This window comes from Takifugu flavidus, unplaced genomic scaffold (genome assembly GCF_003711565.1).
Source record: "Takifugu flavidus isolate HTHZ2018 unplaced genomic scaffold, ASM371156v2 ctg542, whole genome shotgun sequence".
Taxonomy (NCBI): Eukaryota; Metazoa; Chordata; class Actinopteri; order Tetraodontiformes; family Tetraodontidae; genus Takifugu; species Takifugu flavidus.
Window position 1 is genome coordinate 1 of NW_026622156.1, and position 14,202 is coordinate 14,202.

Genomic DNA, 14,202 nt, shown 5'->3' on the forward strand with positions numbered 1-14,202 from the left:
TAAGCCTCCTGATCTCTTCCAGGTGTCGGCCGGCCCCCTTAGCTCCGCCCCTGGACCCAGCATGTTTGTATGTACCCCGACGCCGTCACATGTTCCTCAGCGCTCAGGACTCTGATCCGGCCCAACCACCAGATTAGAGGTCGTGGCAGAACACGAAGGGTTGCAGGTTCTAGGCCCGACCATGTAGAACAGCTGCATTTGTCTTCAGACGGCAGCTTGCAAACAATACTCATCCCAGAATTCCTGAAGTCCACCTTTGCTGTCGGTACCAGTCACGTGTCACCTGTCGTTCATCTCTGCAGCTTCCCGCTCAGAACCGCCTGGACAGCAGCGCTGAGGCCGCCGCCCAGTCCTCCCTCCTGCCCCTTTCTGGGTTCCCAGTGCAGGTCAGGACTCGTGCATGTGTCTGTGTCAGGGTCACGCTGGCCCACAGAGACCTCTGGCCTGAACCGGGCCTGAACCGGGCCTGAAAGGAGCCAGAGCTCTCTGGGTCCCACTATGGTGTCGCAGCTCTTCACCAGCAGGTGGCAGCGCAGCCTGCTGGTGAAGAGCTGCCATGAAAGACCGAAATATTAGGATTGTTTTATGATTATCTAATTATTATTGAGAAGAAACCCAGAGGAGGCTGGTGGGTTTGACCCCCCCCCCCAGGGGGGGGGTTTGACCCCCCCGGCCCTGGTGGGTTGACCCCCCCCCCCCCCAGGGCTGGGGGGTTTGACCCCCCCGGCCCTGGTGGGTTGAACCCCCCCCCCCCCCAGGGCTGGGGGGTTGACCCCCCCGGCCCTGGTGGGTTTGACCCCCCCCCCCGGCCCTGGGGGGTTGACCTTGAGCTGCTCCCTGACCAGCGGCTCTCATGTGTCCAGGAGTTCAGCCAGAGCAGCATCTTCCGCCAGGCTTACGGGAAGAACCAGAGCGCCACTTCCAAGCCCAGCACTCCCATGATGCACCAGGAGCCGTCCCTCTACTCCCTGTTTCCATGGTCACCCTCCCTTCCTGCCAGCTCAGGTAGGTCTCAGCTGGAAGCGTTCTCACTGCCACAGCTGCTTCTAAGCTCCCTTCTGATTGGCAGATCACTCCACCCCAGCGAGCCAATCGCCTCACTCATCCAACCCCAGTAGCCTCCCGTCCTCACCCCCCACACACAACCACGGAGCTCCGCCCTTCTCCAGTTTTGGACCCATCGGAACACCGGACAGCCGGGACCGCAGGCTCGTGGACCGCTGGAAGCCCGATAAGAGCGGTGAGGGGGGTGTAGGATGGGGGGAGCATCTCTAAGAGTTCCGAGGTGGGGTTCTGTCACAGGATCTGCCCCCTGGACCTCATTGCTCTCTCTGTGTGGTGTCCCAGGGTCCGTAAGCACTTTGGGTCTGGACTACCTGCCGACCTCTGCCCCTCAGACAGCAGCTGGCATCAGATGGGTCCCAGCAGCAGCTCGTGGGCCAATCAGGAGTCTCCCATGGAGGAGTCGTCGGTGTTGCTGGACAGCCTGAAGGTGGGTTGGCCCAGACGGTCCGTGGTCCGGTTCTGACTCTGTTCACATGTGCCACTCTGGTTGCTCCCTGCAGTCCATCTGGTCCAGCTCCATGATGCAAGCCCGGCCCGTCGGCGCTGGAGCAGCTCCTCCTCCAGCAGAAGCAGAAGCAGCAGCGAGGTCACGGCGCCATGAACCCGCCTCACTGAACGGGTCCAACCAGCGTTAGAGTCAGCACCCGATTTTAATGAGCAGCTCCAACTAACCTGGAAATGAGACCGCGAGGAGAGGTGGGGGCTGGGCGGCGACGACCCCCAGGAAGGCTCAAACACCCCCCCTGTGCCCGTGGAGGAGCAGTGGAGCCCCTCCTGGACCACCTTCTGGACCACCTTCTGGACCCCCGCGTGGGATCGGCACCCTGCAGAACCACACTGGCTGGATTAGGAGGCAGAAACCCGTCCTCTTCTTCTTGGGAAGCAAACGAGCGTGGAACCACTGGAAGGATGACGTTCCTGTGGTCAGCTGACCTGGCGGAGTCACTTTTTAATCACTGATTTCATGACTGGGGGAGGAGCTGCGGGCGGGCGTCGCCACGGCGACGTTGACTGAGCTCTTGCTCGTCCTTTGTGAAGCATCAGGAAGAACGGTGGTGGACGTCACGGCGCGGCAGCGGTGGGCGGAGCCAAGCCTCGCCTGGTGTAATGTTTCCTCTTTAGTTCTCCTGCATCTTTGGCGCTTGCTGCCGTTTCATGTCTGGGGTGATTATGGGATGTTCCAGCGTCGCTACCTGGGACGAATGCTTCACCTCTCGTTTCACCACTGATCAATAATCACTGAGCTCTGAGCTGGCAGCCCTTCTCCACCGTCCCCACGGCAACCTGGACCTGCTGCACACCCAGGACTCGGACCGCTCCGGGTAGTGGGACGCTCCTGGGCCGTGGCTCCGCCTCCTCCTGCCAGCAGGGGGCGATCACCACGCTCCAGTTTGAGAGTTGAGCTTGTTTTACCTGTTTTAGTTTCCCCATTTTATTGCAGCAGACTTTAAAGGAAGAGCTGGTTTAGTGTTGCTATCATGGCTCAAGTGTGTGAGGCTCAAGTGTGTGAGGCTCAAGTGTGTGAGGCTCAGGTGTGTGAGGCTCAGGTGTGTGAGGCTCAAGTGTGTGAGGCTCAAGTGTGTGAGGCTCAGCCTGGAGCGTCTGTGCAGACCTCTGCTACACCTGTAGAACCCATCACACCCGTTGTTCAATAAAGTTGTTCCTCCATCTCGTCTCCATGTGCTCAGCCCGGAATATCTGGAATACCCGGAATATCTGGAAGAATCTCCTGTCAAACACACCTGTGAATCAGCCGTTGGTGACAGTGACAGGCCTGGAGAGTGTGTGTGTGTGTGTGTGTGTGTGTGTGTGTGTGTGTGTGTGTGTGTGCGCCTGTGTATGTGTGTCTGTGTATGTCTGTGTGTGTGCACCTGTGTATGTGTGTGTGTGCCTGTGTACGGCTGTGTATGTCTGTGTGTGCATCTGTGTATGTCTGTGTGTGTGTGCCTGTGCCTGTGTATGTCTGTGTGTGCCTGTGTATGTCTCTGTCTGTCTTTCTGTCTCTGTGTGTGTGCCTGTGTCTGTGTATGTCTGTGTGTGCCCGTGTATGCGTGTGTATGTCTGTGTGTGTGTGTGCCTGTGTATGTCTGCGTGTGTGTGGTGCCTGTGTATGTGTCTGTGTATGTCTGTGTGTGTGTGTGCCTGTGTATTTGTGTGTGTGTGTGCCTGTGTACGGCTGTGTATGTCTGAGTGTGTGTGCCTGTGTATGTCTGTGTGTGCCTGTGTATGTCTTTCTGTCTGTGTGTGTCTTTCTGTCTGTGTGTGTGTGCCTGTGTCTGTGTGTGCCCGTGTATGTCTGTTGTGTCTGTGTGTGTGTCTGTGTGTGTGTGCCTGTGTATGTCTGTGTGTGTCTGTGTGAGCCTGTGTATGTCTGTGTGCCGTGTATGTCTGTTTGTGTCTGTGTGTGCCCGTGTATGTCTGTGTGTGTCTGTGTGTGCCCGTGTACGTCTGTGTGTGTGCCTGTGTGAGCCTGTGTGTGTCTGTGTATGTCTGTGTGTGTGCGCCTGTGTATGTGCCTGTGTGTGCCTGTGTATGTCTGTGTGTGCCTGTGTGCACCTGTGTATGTGTGTGTGTGTGCCTGTGTACGGCTGTGTGTGTGTGTGTGTGCATTTGTGTATGTGTGTGTGTGCCTATGTGTGTATTTCTGTCTGTGTGTGTCTGTCTCTGTGTGTGTGCCTGTGTGTCTGTGTGTGTGCCTCTGTGTGTGTGCCTGTGTATGTCTGTGTGTGCCTGTGTATGTCTGTGTGTGCCCGTGTATGTCTGTTTGTGTCTGTGTGTGAGCCTGTGTGTGTCTGTGCGCCTGTGTGTGTGCCTGTGTATGTCTGTGTGTGCCTGTGTATGTCTGTGTGTGCCCGTGTATGTCTGTTTGTGTCTGTGTGTGAGCCTGTGTGTGTCTGTGCGCCTGTGTATGTGCCTGTGTGTGTCTGTGTATGTCTGTGTGTGTGTGTGTGTGTGCCTGTGTGTGTCTGTCTCTGTTTGTGTACGGTTGTGTACGGTTGTGTATGTCTGTGTGCGCCTGTGTGTGTGCCTGTGTATGTCTCTGTGTGTGTGCCTGTGTATGTCTGTGTGTGTGCCTGTGTGTGCCTGTGTATGTCTGTGTATGTCTCTGTGTGTGTGCCTGTGTGTGTGTGTGTGCCTGTGTATGTCTGTGTATGTCTCTGTGTGTGTGCCTGTGTGTGTGTGTGTGCCTGTGTATGTCTCTGTGTGTGTGCCTGTGTGTGCCTGTGTGTGTCTGCTAACGTGAGCCTTGAACGGCCTTGAATGGTGCTAACGTGATCCTTGAATGGTGCTAACGTGATCCTTGAATGGTGCTAACGTGAGCCTTGAACGGCCTTGAATGGTGCTAACGCGAGCCTTGAATGGTGCTAACGTGATCCTTGAACGGAATCCTTGTGGGGCCTTGAATGGTGCTAACGTGATCCTTGAACGGTGCTGGGGCTGCGGTGCGGGCGAGTCACGTGACCCAGCTGGGAGAACCCTCGCCATCAGATAAGACTCGTGGGGGTTTGGGGGATCAACCTCAGACCACCTTCAGCTGCTGCTCAGTTTCTGCTCCACAGAAACTGTTCAACAGTTTTTGTTCTGTAGTTTCTCACCGTGTTTACAATCACGGTGACAAAGTTCAGGCTCAAACCTCGACAAGATCCTTCCAGCCTCGTGTGTAGTGTTGCCACGGCGACCACCCTTTTCTTGGCCCATCAGAACTTCGTGTCCCTGGCCTGACGCTGCGTCCCGCTCCAGCTCCAGCTCCGCTCCAGCTCCGGTCCCGCTCCGCTCCACCAGCTCCGGTCCCGCTCCGCTCCAGCTCTGGTCCTGCTCCAGCTCCGGTCCCGGTCCCGCTCCGCACCAGCTCTGGTCCAGTTGGTGTTTTCAGATTCTCCTGATCCGATTTTAAGACCAGTTGAAAAGTTGCTTCTAGAAGAGAAACGACGGCCCACCTGAGATGCTCACCTGAGATGCTCACCTGAGATGCTCACCTGAGATGGCCCACCTGAGATGCTCACCTGAGATGGCCCACCTGAGATGGCTCACCTGAGATGGCCCACCTGAGATGGCCCACCTGAGATGCTCACCTGAGATGCCCACCTGAGATGGCCCACCTGAGATGCTCACCTGAGATGCTCACCTGAGATGCTCACCTGAGATGGCCCACCTGAGATGCTCACCTGAGATGCCCACCTGAGATGGCCCACCTGAGATGCTCACCTGAGATGGCTCACCTGAGATGGCCCACCTGAGATGGCCCACCTGAGATGGCCCACCTGAGATGCTCACCTGAGATGGCTCACCTGAGATGGCTCACCTGAGATGGCCCACCTGAGATGGCTCACCTGAGATGGCTCACCTGAGATGGCTCACCTGAGATGGCCCACCTGAGATGGCCCACCTGAGATGGCCCACCTGAGATGCTCACCTGAGATGGCCCACCTGAGATGCTCACCTGAGATGGCCCACCTGAGATGCTCACCTGAGATGCTCACCTGAGATGGCCCACCTGAGATGGCTCACCTGAGATGGCTCACCTGAGATGGCTCACCTGAGATGGCCCACCTGAGATGGCCCACCTGAGATGGCTCACCTGAGATGCTCACCTGAGATGGCCCACCTGAGATGCTCACCTGAGATGGCCCACCTGAGATGCTCACCTGAGATGCTCACCTGAGATGGCCCACCTGAGATGGCTCACCTGAGATGGCTCACCTGAGATGGCCCACCTGAGATGGCCCACCTGAGATGCTCACCTGAGATGGCCCACCTGAGATGGCTCACCTGAGATGGCCCACCTGAGATGGCTCACCTGAGATGGCCCACCTGAGATGGCCCACCTGAGATGCTCACCTGAGATGGCCCCCTGAGATGGCTCACCTGAGATGGCCCACCTGAGATGGCCCACCTGAGATGGCCCACCTGAGATGCTCACTGAGATGGCTCACCTGAGATGGCTCACCTGAGATGGCCCACCTGAGATGGCCCACCTGAGATGCTCACCTGAGATGCTCACCTGAGATGGCCCACCTGAGATGCTCACCTGAGATGCTCACCTGAGATGGCCCACCTGAGATGGCTCACCTGAGATGGCCCACCTGAGATGCTCACCTGAGATGCTCACCTGAGATGCTCACCTGAGATGGCCCACCTGAGATGGCTCACCTGAGATGGCCCACCTGAGATGGCCCACCTGAGATGGCCCACCTGAGATGCTCACCTGAGATGGCTCACCTGAGATGCTCACCTGAGATGGCCCACCTGAGATGCCCACCTGAGATGGCCCACCTGAGATGGCTCACCTGAGATGCTCACCTGAGATCTCCCTGAGGGTCCCCTGTTTGGTGCCCTGCAAACTCCTGCCAAGATTTGGGCTTTTAAGGGCTTTGATCTCCAGCCTTTGATCAGCTGATGAACAGTTTGGTTTTTGTCGAGCTGCCATTTCTTCTTCTTGCATTTTGAAGCACAACCTCAGCGTCGGTGAGACGGGCTCAGGTGTAGCAGAGGTTCAGTCCTGTCGCCCCTCGGGTAGTCCTGAGGGCTAAGCTAGTCTTAGCATCTGGCAACACATACAGCTGTAACCATGACGACAGCATACTCTTGGTATGTGTCTTCGGACCTGATGCTAGGACCTGATGCTAAAACCTGATGCTAGGAGCTGATGCTCGGAGCTGATGCTAGGACCTGATGCTAGGAGCTGATGCTAGGAGCTGATGCTAGGACCTGATGCTAGGAGCTGACGCTAGGAGCTGACGCTAGGAGCTGATGCTCGGAGCTGATGCTAGGACCTGATGCTAGGACCTGATGCTAGGAGCTGATGCTAGGAGCTGATGCTAGGAGCTGATGCTAGGAGCTGATGCTAGGAGCTGGTGCTAGGAGCTGGTGCTAGGAGCTGATGCTAGGACCTGATGCTAGGACCTGATGCTAGGAGCTGATGCTAGGAGCTGGTGCTAGGAGCTGATGCTAGGACCTGATGCTAGGACCTGATGCTAGGAGCTGATGCTAGGAGCTGGTGCTAGGAGCTGGTGCTAGGAGCTGATGCTAGGACCTGATGCTAGGACCTGATGCTAGGAGCTGATGCTAGGAGCTGATGCTAGGAGCTGGTGCTAGGAGCTGATGCTAGGACCTGATGCTAGGACCTGATGCTAGGAGCTGATGCTAGGAGCTGATGCTAGGAGCTGATGCTAGAACCTGATGCTAGGAGCTGATGCTAGGAGCTGATGCTAGGACCTGATGCTAGGAGCTGATGCTCGGAGCTGATGCTCGGAGCTGATGCTCGGAGCTGATGCTCGGAGCTGATGCTCGGAGCTGATGCTCGGAGCTGATGCTCGGAGCTGATGCTAGGAGCTGATGCTAGGAGCTGATGCTAGGACCTGATGCTAGAACCTGATGCTAGGAGCTGATGCTAGGAGCTGATGCACCCCCCCCTGAGCGCTGACAGGAACTGCGTTTGTGGTTTGAGAAGAATGTTCAAGTTGTGTTTTAACGTTTGTCACCATGAAACCAGTGGAACTTCCTGTAGCTGCTAGCAGGTTTTTGTCACATCATTTTTCACCGTGGGGGGGTGGTTGGATACCACAGTGACTGATGAAGCCTCGCAGCTGAACACAAACCTCCCGGTCCTGAACACAGGCGGCCAACGGCCCCGTCTACAGGTGACCCACTCTAACACGGTTTTCCAGCTTCAGGTTTCCACCGAGCGGCTCCTCAAACGTCTCTATTTCATCTTTTTATTTGTGAAAATCAAAGATCCAGCGTAGACCGGGATCCAGCGTAGACCGGGATCCAGCGTAGACCGGGATCCAGCGTGACCGGGATCCAGCGTAGACCGGGATCCAGCGTAGACCGGGATCCAGCGTGACCGGGATCCAGCGTAGACCGGGATCCAGCGTGACCGGGATCCAGTGTGACCGGGATCTGGATCTTCTCAAGGGAACGTGTTTTTGTATGAGGCTGAAACACTGTGAGAGTTAGTATTTGGAGACGGCATCGAGGTCAACGTCCAGCTAAAAGGTACCAAAACTCCCACCTTTATTGTTATTATTGCTGTTATTATTATGGTTATTACGGTCGTTAGTCGTAGTTTAGTCGGCAGCTTTATTGTTATTATTGCTGTTATTATCGTTATTACGGTCGTTAGTCGTAGTTTAGTCGGCAGCTTTATTGTTATTATTGCTGTTATTATTATCGTTATTACGGTCGTTAGTCGTAGTTTAGTCGGCAGCTTTATTGTAATTATTGCTGTTATTATCGTTATTACGGTCGTTAGTCGTAGTTTAGTCGGCAGCTTTATTGTTATTATTGCTATTATTATTATCGTTATTACGGTCGTTAGTCGTAGTTTAGTCGGCAGCTTTATTGTAATTATTGCTGTTATTATTATCGTTATTACGGTCGTTAGTCGTAGTTTAGTCGGCAGCTTTATTGTTATTATTGCTGTTATTATTATGGTTATTACGGTTGTTAGTCGTAGTTTAGTCGGCAGCTTTATTGTTATTATTGCTGTTATTATTATGGTTATTACGGTCGTTAGTCGTAGTTTAGTCGGCAGCTTTGGTAGTAATGTGCATTAAATTCAGTAAACTAAACTCTCATTCAAGATTTATTATTATTGCTATTTTCTTAATAGTAATATTTTATTCATAGAATAACAAATATATTATATATCCATATATATGTATGTGTGTTTTATATGTGTGCATATATGTGTGTGTGTGTGTGGATATATACATAGATGTGTGTGCGTGCATATATACATATATATATATGTGTGTGTGTGCGCATATATACATATGTGTGTGTGTGTGTGCGCATATATACATATGTGTGTGTGTGTGTGTGCGCATATATACATATGTGTGTGTGTGTGTGTGCGCATATATACATATGTGTGTGTGTGTGGTGTGCATATATACATATATATGTGTGTGTGCATATATACATATATATGTGTGTTGTGTGCATATATACATATATATGTGTGTGTGTGCATATATACATATATATGTGTGTGTGCATATACATATATATGTGTGTGTGTGTGCATATATACATATATGTGGTGTGTGTGCATATATACATATATGTGTGCGTGTGTGTGCGCATATATACATATGTGTGTGTGTGTGTGTGCGCATATATACATATATATCTGTGTGTGTGTGCATATATACATATATGTGTGTGTGTGTGTGCATATATACATATATGTGTGTGTGTGTGTGCATATACTGTATACACATACAGTATATGTGTGTGTGTGTGCATATATACATATTATGTGTGTGTGTGTGTGTGCATATATACATATACATATATATGTGTGTGTGTGTGTGCATATATACACATATATGTGTGTGTGTGCATATATACACATATATACATAGAGTATATATGTGTATATATGCACACACACACACACACATATATGGTCTGTAGACAACTGAACTTCTTGCCGGTGGTCTGAAGTCTCTGTTTCTAGTTATTGTTGTTTTTTATTATTACTAAAAATTAGTTTCTGATTATCATCAACAATCAGAGCTAAAAACCAAAAGTCGTTTTAGAGAAAATAATTTGTAAAAGTGTGAAAATAATTTTCCGCCAGAATTATTGTTGCTCATGAGCCGTCCAACCTCCAACCAAAGGCGTGTCCTGGTTCCTCCTCAGATCCGACAGTCCTGAGTCCGACCCTCTTCATCCTGACGCCGCTCTTGTCTGAGGCGCCGCCGGCCGACGTCTGTCTGGCCGCAGACTTCCGTCCCAAAGAGGGTGAGATGGTCGTGAATGGACGCGTGCAGAAAACCACCAACGCGGTTCTGTCCCTCGGACACAAGAGCTTCTTCTTCGCTGGATTCAACAGAACCATCGAAAGCTGCCGGCTGCACAACTCCTCCGTCCCCGTGGACCAAGGTACCGGTGCCCTCTTCCCTCTTCTGAACACCTGGTTGTCCTCAAATCCACCCTTCATCTTCCTCAACTATCTCTCCTCCACCAAGCAGAGCAGGACAGGGGCCAGGACACGGACCAGGACACGGACCAGGACACGGACCAGGACACGGACCAGGACACGGACCAGGAGTGGACACGCAGCAGGGAGAACCTGCTCCTGCTGCGGATGGACATGTTGAGGGTGGTCCTCACCAAGACGGTGAGCCTCAGCACCATCGTCACCATCAGGGCGCTGCTGCTCTGAGACAGGAAGAACTTCTTCTTCTTCCTTCTCCTCAAACATCAATAAAAGAAACATTTTCAATAAAAGCCTCTTAACCTGGTGTTCAGGGTGATTATTATTCGTATTTCGGTCGTGGTTCTGGCGTTCGCTCCGCAGACGTTAGCTTACGCAGGTTTGGGGGCGTGGCCAAGCAGACATGAACTTCCTGTTTCCTGCAGTGTGAAGGATAAAAAGAATCTTCTTCAAAGATTCCATTCAGTCAGGCTCATGCACCACATCTGCCCTCAGCTGGAGATGATAAACCAAAACCAACTGATCTGGTTTCCATGGCAACATGCCCTTAGGAACAAAGGTGAGAGTAGCTACAGCAACTTTTAATTTCCTGTTCTCTCCTCTGTCGTTCTTCTTTTTCCTTCCATCCTTCATCCATCCATCAGGTGGGTCTGGACTCACCCCTTCACCTCCAGCCAGGGTTTCGGACCCACCACCCTGTTGCTGTGAGGGGAGATGTTGGGGTGTCAGGCGCCCCCTGACGGACACAGCCTGAATTACACCCACCTGCCTCTGCGAGTGCCCGTAAGACCAGTTGGTGATACTGGGAATAAAAACCAGTGGAAGAGCTGGAGTCCTGACTGGTGCTTCCTGATCACCTGGATGGATCCTCTCATCAGTGATCAACTGATTCAGGCCCAGAATGTTCTGCTGCTGGGATCATTATTAGGAGACATGTTTCTATGTCAAATATTAAGATTTTAGTATTTTATTACAAAGGAAAAGTCTCGTTATTGTTGTTATTACAAGATCAGTAACAGCTGTAATTACATGCTGTCGTCCTCAGAGTCCAGCTGTTTGTTTTCAATCAGCTGTCAATCACAGTGTGACCATGGCAACGGGCAGAATCCTGTTTGGACCCAGAACCATCAGCCAAACTGGTGAGAAATCCCATTAAATCAGTTCAACCACAGGGATGTAAAGATCTGATTGGCTGAGTGACTGTGTGACTGAGTGACTGTGTGACTGAGTGAGTGACTGACTGTGTGACTGAGTGAGTGACTGAGTGAGTGACTGAGTGGGTGAGTGAGTGACTGTGTGAGTGACTGAGTGAGTGACTGTGTGACTGACTGTGTGACTGAGTGAGTGACTGAGTGACTGTGTGACTGAGTGAGTGACTGAGTGAGTGACTGACTGTGTGACTGACTGTGTGACTGACTGAGTAACTGACTGTGTGAGTGACTGTGTGACTGACTGAGTAACTGATTGAGTGAGTGACTGTGTGACTGACTGTGTGACTGAGTGAGTGACTGTGTGACTGACTGAGTAACTGACTGAGTGACTGAGTAACTGACTGAGTGAGTGGCTGAGTGACTGAGTGAGTGACTGAGTGAGTGACTGTGTGACTGACTGTGTGACTGAGTGAGTGACTGTGTGACTGAGTGAGTGACTGTGTGAGTGACTGTGTGACTGACTGAGTAACTGACTGTGTGAGTGACTGTGTGACTGACTGAGTAACTGACTGTGTGAGTGACTGTGTGACTGACTGTGTGACTGAGTGAGTGACTGTGTGACTGACTGAGTGACTGTGTGAGTGACTGAGTAACTGACTGAGTGAGTGACTGAGTGAGTGACTGAGTGAGTGACTGTGTGACTGACTGTGTGACTGAGTGAGTGACTGTGTGACTGAGTGAGTGACTGAGTGAGTGACTGTGTGAGTGACTGTGTGACTGACTGAGTAACTGACTGTGTGAGTGACTGTGTGACTGACTGAGTAACTGATTGAGTGAGTGACTGTGTGACTGACTGTGTGACTGAGTGAGTGACTGTGTGACTGACTGAGTAACTGACTGAGTGACTGAGTAACTGACTGAGTGAGTGGCTGAGTGACTGAGTGAGTGACTGAGTGAGTGACTGTGTGTGACTGACTGTGTGACTGAGTGAGTGACTGTGTGACTGAGTGAGTGACTGAGTGAGTGACTGTGTGAGTGACTGTGTGACTGACTGAGTAACTGACTGAGTGACTGACTGAGTAACTGACTGAGTGACTGTTTTAATTTGCGTGTTAATCTCTGCTTTATTATTAATTACTGTTTAACACATTATTGATTGATTATTGATCAGTATTTGTGCATGTTTTGAATTGTTTGACATGAGTCGTTGGTTGTGGTCTGATGACCACTGGGAACACTGGGATTAGACAGTTTTTTCATGACAAAACCAACCAAAACGCAACCTGTGTAAATTGAATCAACATGTTTGCACACGCGTGACTCCAGCAGCAGCAGGCGTTTATGTGGTTTTTGTCAGGCTCCGTCACGTCGTGTGAATACTGGAGCAACTAAACTGGTGTTTGGACCTGGAACCAGATTAACCAGTGAAACCAGTAAGTTGAGAAGCCCGATTCCTCTCATTTTAAATCTTCTTTATTTGATCTCTTCTAAGAAAAATCAGATCAGTTCAGATGATGTTATGATCTGAACCCAATCAGCAATAATCCAACCAGTGAAACCAGTGGCGATTTCAACCTTTTCCAGATATTTGATCCAACCAGTTCACCAATGATCAAAGAAAACTGGTCTCAAGGTGAATAAAGCAGAAAGATGAAAGCGAAAAGAAAGCGGATGGCTCAGAAGCCGATAATCCGATGTCCTGATCGATACGGTGATCAAAGTTCCTCTCTGACAGGAAAAGGCAGTTTTGTTCGGCTCTTTTGGGATGTGCGAACGGTTTAAGTCGTCTTTGGCAGCGGCACCAGGATCACCTGTGATCCCAGTATGTGATCCAGATCTGCTTCATTGATCCAGATGATGTGAGAAAAACCGTTTTTATCGGGTTTCTGGCCGTGTGAACAGCCAGCGCTGGATGATGCAACATTTCTCTGGAATGGTGATTGTTATTGATGAATTGATCCGTGATTCATGTGATGTTTTCAATCAGAACCTTCTAGATCAACACAACTTTACAGTGTTTGAGATTAGGCTGCAGCTCAGGGCTCCCAGGAAGGTCCAGTCCCAGACCCTGGTGGAACAAAGACCACCAGAAACAACTGGTGTGCCTCAAACACGCGTGACTCCAGCAGCAGCAGGCGTTTATGTGGTTTTCGTCATGCTGCTTCGCATCGTGTGAATACTGGAGCAGGAGATAAGCTGGTGTTTGGACCTGGAACCAGATTAACCAGTGAAACCAGTAAGTTGTGACTCCGGGGTCAGTCACATTTTAAATAATTGACCCGGGGAACATTTTGTTTCCTTCTGCTAAAATTTTTGAAAACAGGCCGATTAAAAACAGGTTCATATAATTTACCTCTGACGTTTCGGTATTCTGCTGTCAGAACTTTCTGCTCGTTCTGAGATCAAAGCTGCTGTAGCGGGTTTTTGCTCACGTTGAATTCACTGTGTGACTTCTGGAAATAATAAATTTGTGTTTGGAGGTGGAACCAGAGTCCAAATCCAGAGCAGTAAGTACAAAAATCAGATCTGACAAACTTCTGCTTTTAAAATCCAAACTATCGATGAAGAAAATGAAAAATCAACTTATTGTTGCTCCGAGAAAAAAGAGACTAAAACATAAAAGACGTATATTCTAAACAGCTAAATATTCCAGCATTTCTGCAAAGACTAAATCGGTTTTTACGTTAAACTGGGATTTTTCTTCAGACCTTGTGATTGTATTAATCATGATGGTTATTTCAGATAACTGGAAGACAAAAGTAAATTTGTCTTCAAAGTAAATTAGAAAACTTATTTTATAACTTTGTAAGTGTATGTCTTAAAAGTCTTAGGTGACTGATAAGACAGTATAACATATAAAAACCAAAGTTATACTCCATAAAAAGCCAGTTCACATCTTTCCACCTGTAATTGTTTGACAGTTCTTGTTCAGAGCTGAACAATTGTGTGATTCATCTGGAATCAATACAATCCTGTTTGGAAATGGAATCAGACTTTCCGTTAACAACAGTGAGTTTTCCCTCATAATCGGTTTTC

The 14,202-nt window shown here is 50.4% G+C and overlaps 2 protein-coding genes across 2 annotated transcripts; both read left to right on the forward strand.

Annotated features, from left to right (window-relative positions):
- Positions 1 to 6: 6 nt before the first annotated feature.
- On the forward strand, positions 7 to 2,733 carry LOC130520822 (nonsense-mediated mRNA decay factor SMG7-like). The gene is made up of 6 exons (XM_057024543.1): positions 7 to 67; positions 303 to 386; positions 864 to 1,005; positions 1,070 to 1,240; positions 1,348 to 1,492; positions 1,566 to 2,733. The coding sequence occupies exons 1-5, from the start codon at positions 62 to 64 to the stop codon at positions 1,488 to 1,490; spliced, it is 546 nt and encodes a 181-aa protein (XP_056880523.1). The 5' UTR covers positions 7 to 61; the 3' UTR covers positions 1,491 to 1,492; positions 1,566 to 2,733.
- LOC130520821 (uncharacterized) lies at positions 2,544 to 14,184 on the forward strand. Its single transcript, XM_057024542.1, has 6 exons — positions 2,544 to 2,612; positions 8,022 to 8,064; positions 9,718 to 9,960; positions 10,050 to 10,198; positions 11,061 to 11,154; positions 12,493 to 14,184. Exons 1-6 carry the CDS (start codon positions 2,544 to 2,546, stop codon positions 12,540 to 12,542), a joined length of 648 nt encoding a protein of 215 aa, XP_056880522.1. The 3' UTR covers positions 12,543 to 14,184.
- The last annotated feature ends 18 nt before the right edge of the window (positions 14,185 to 14,202 follow it).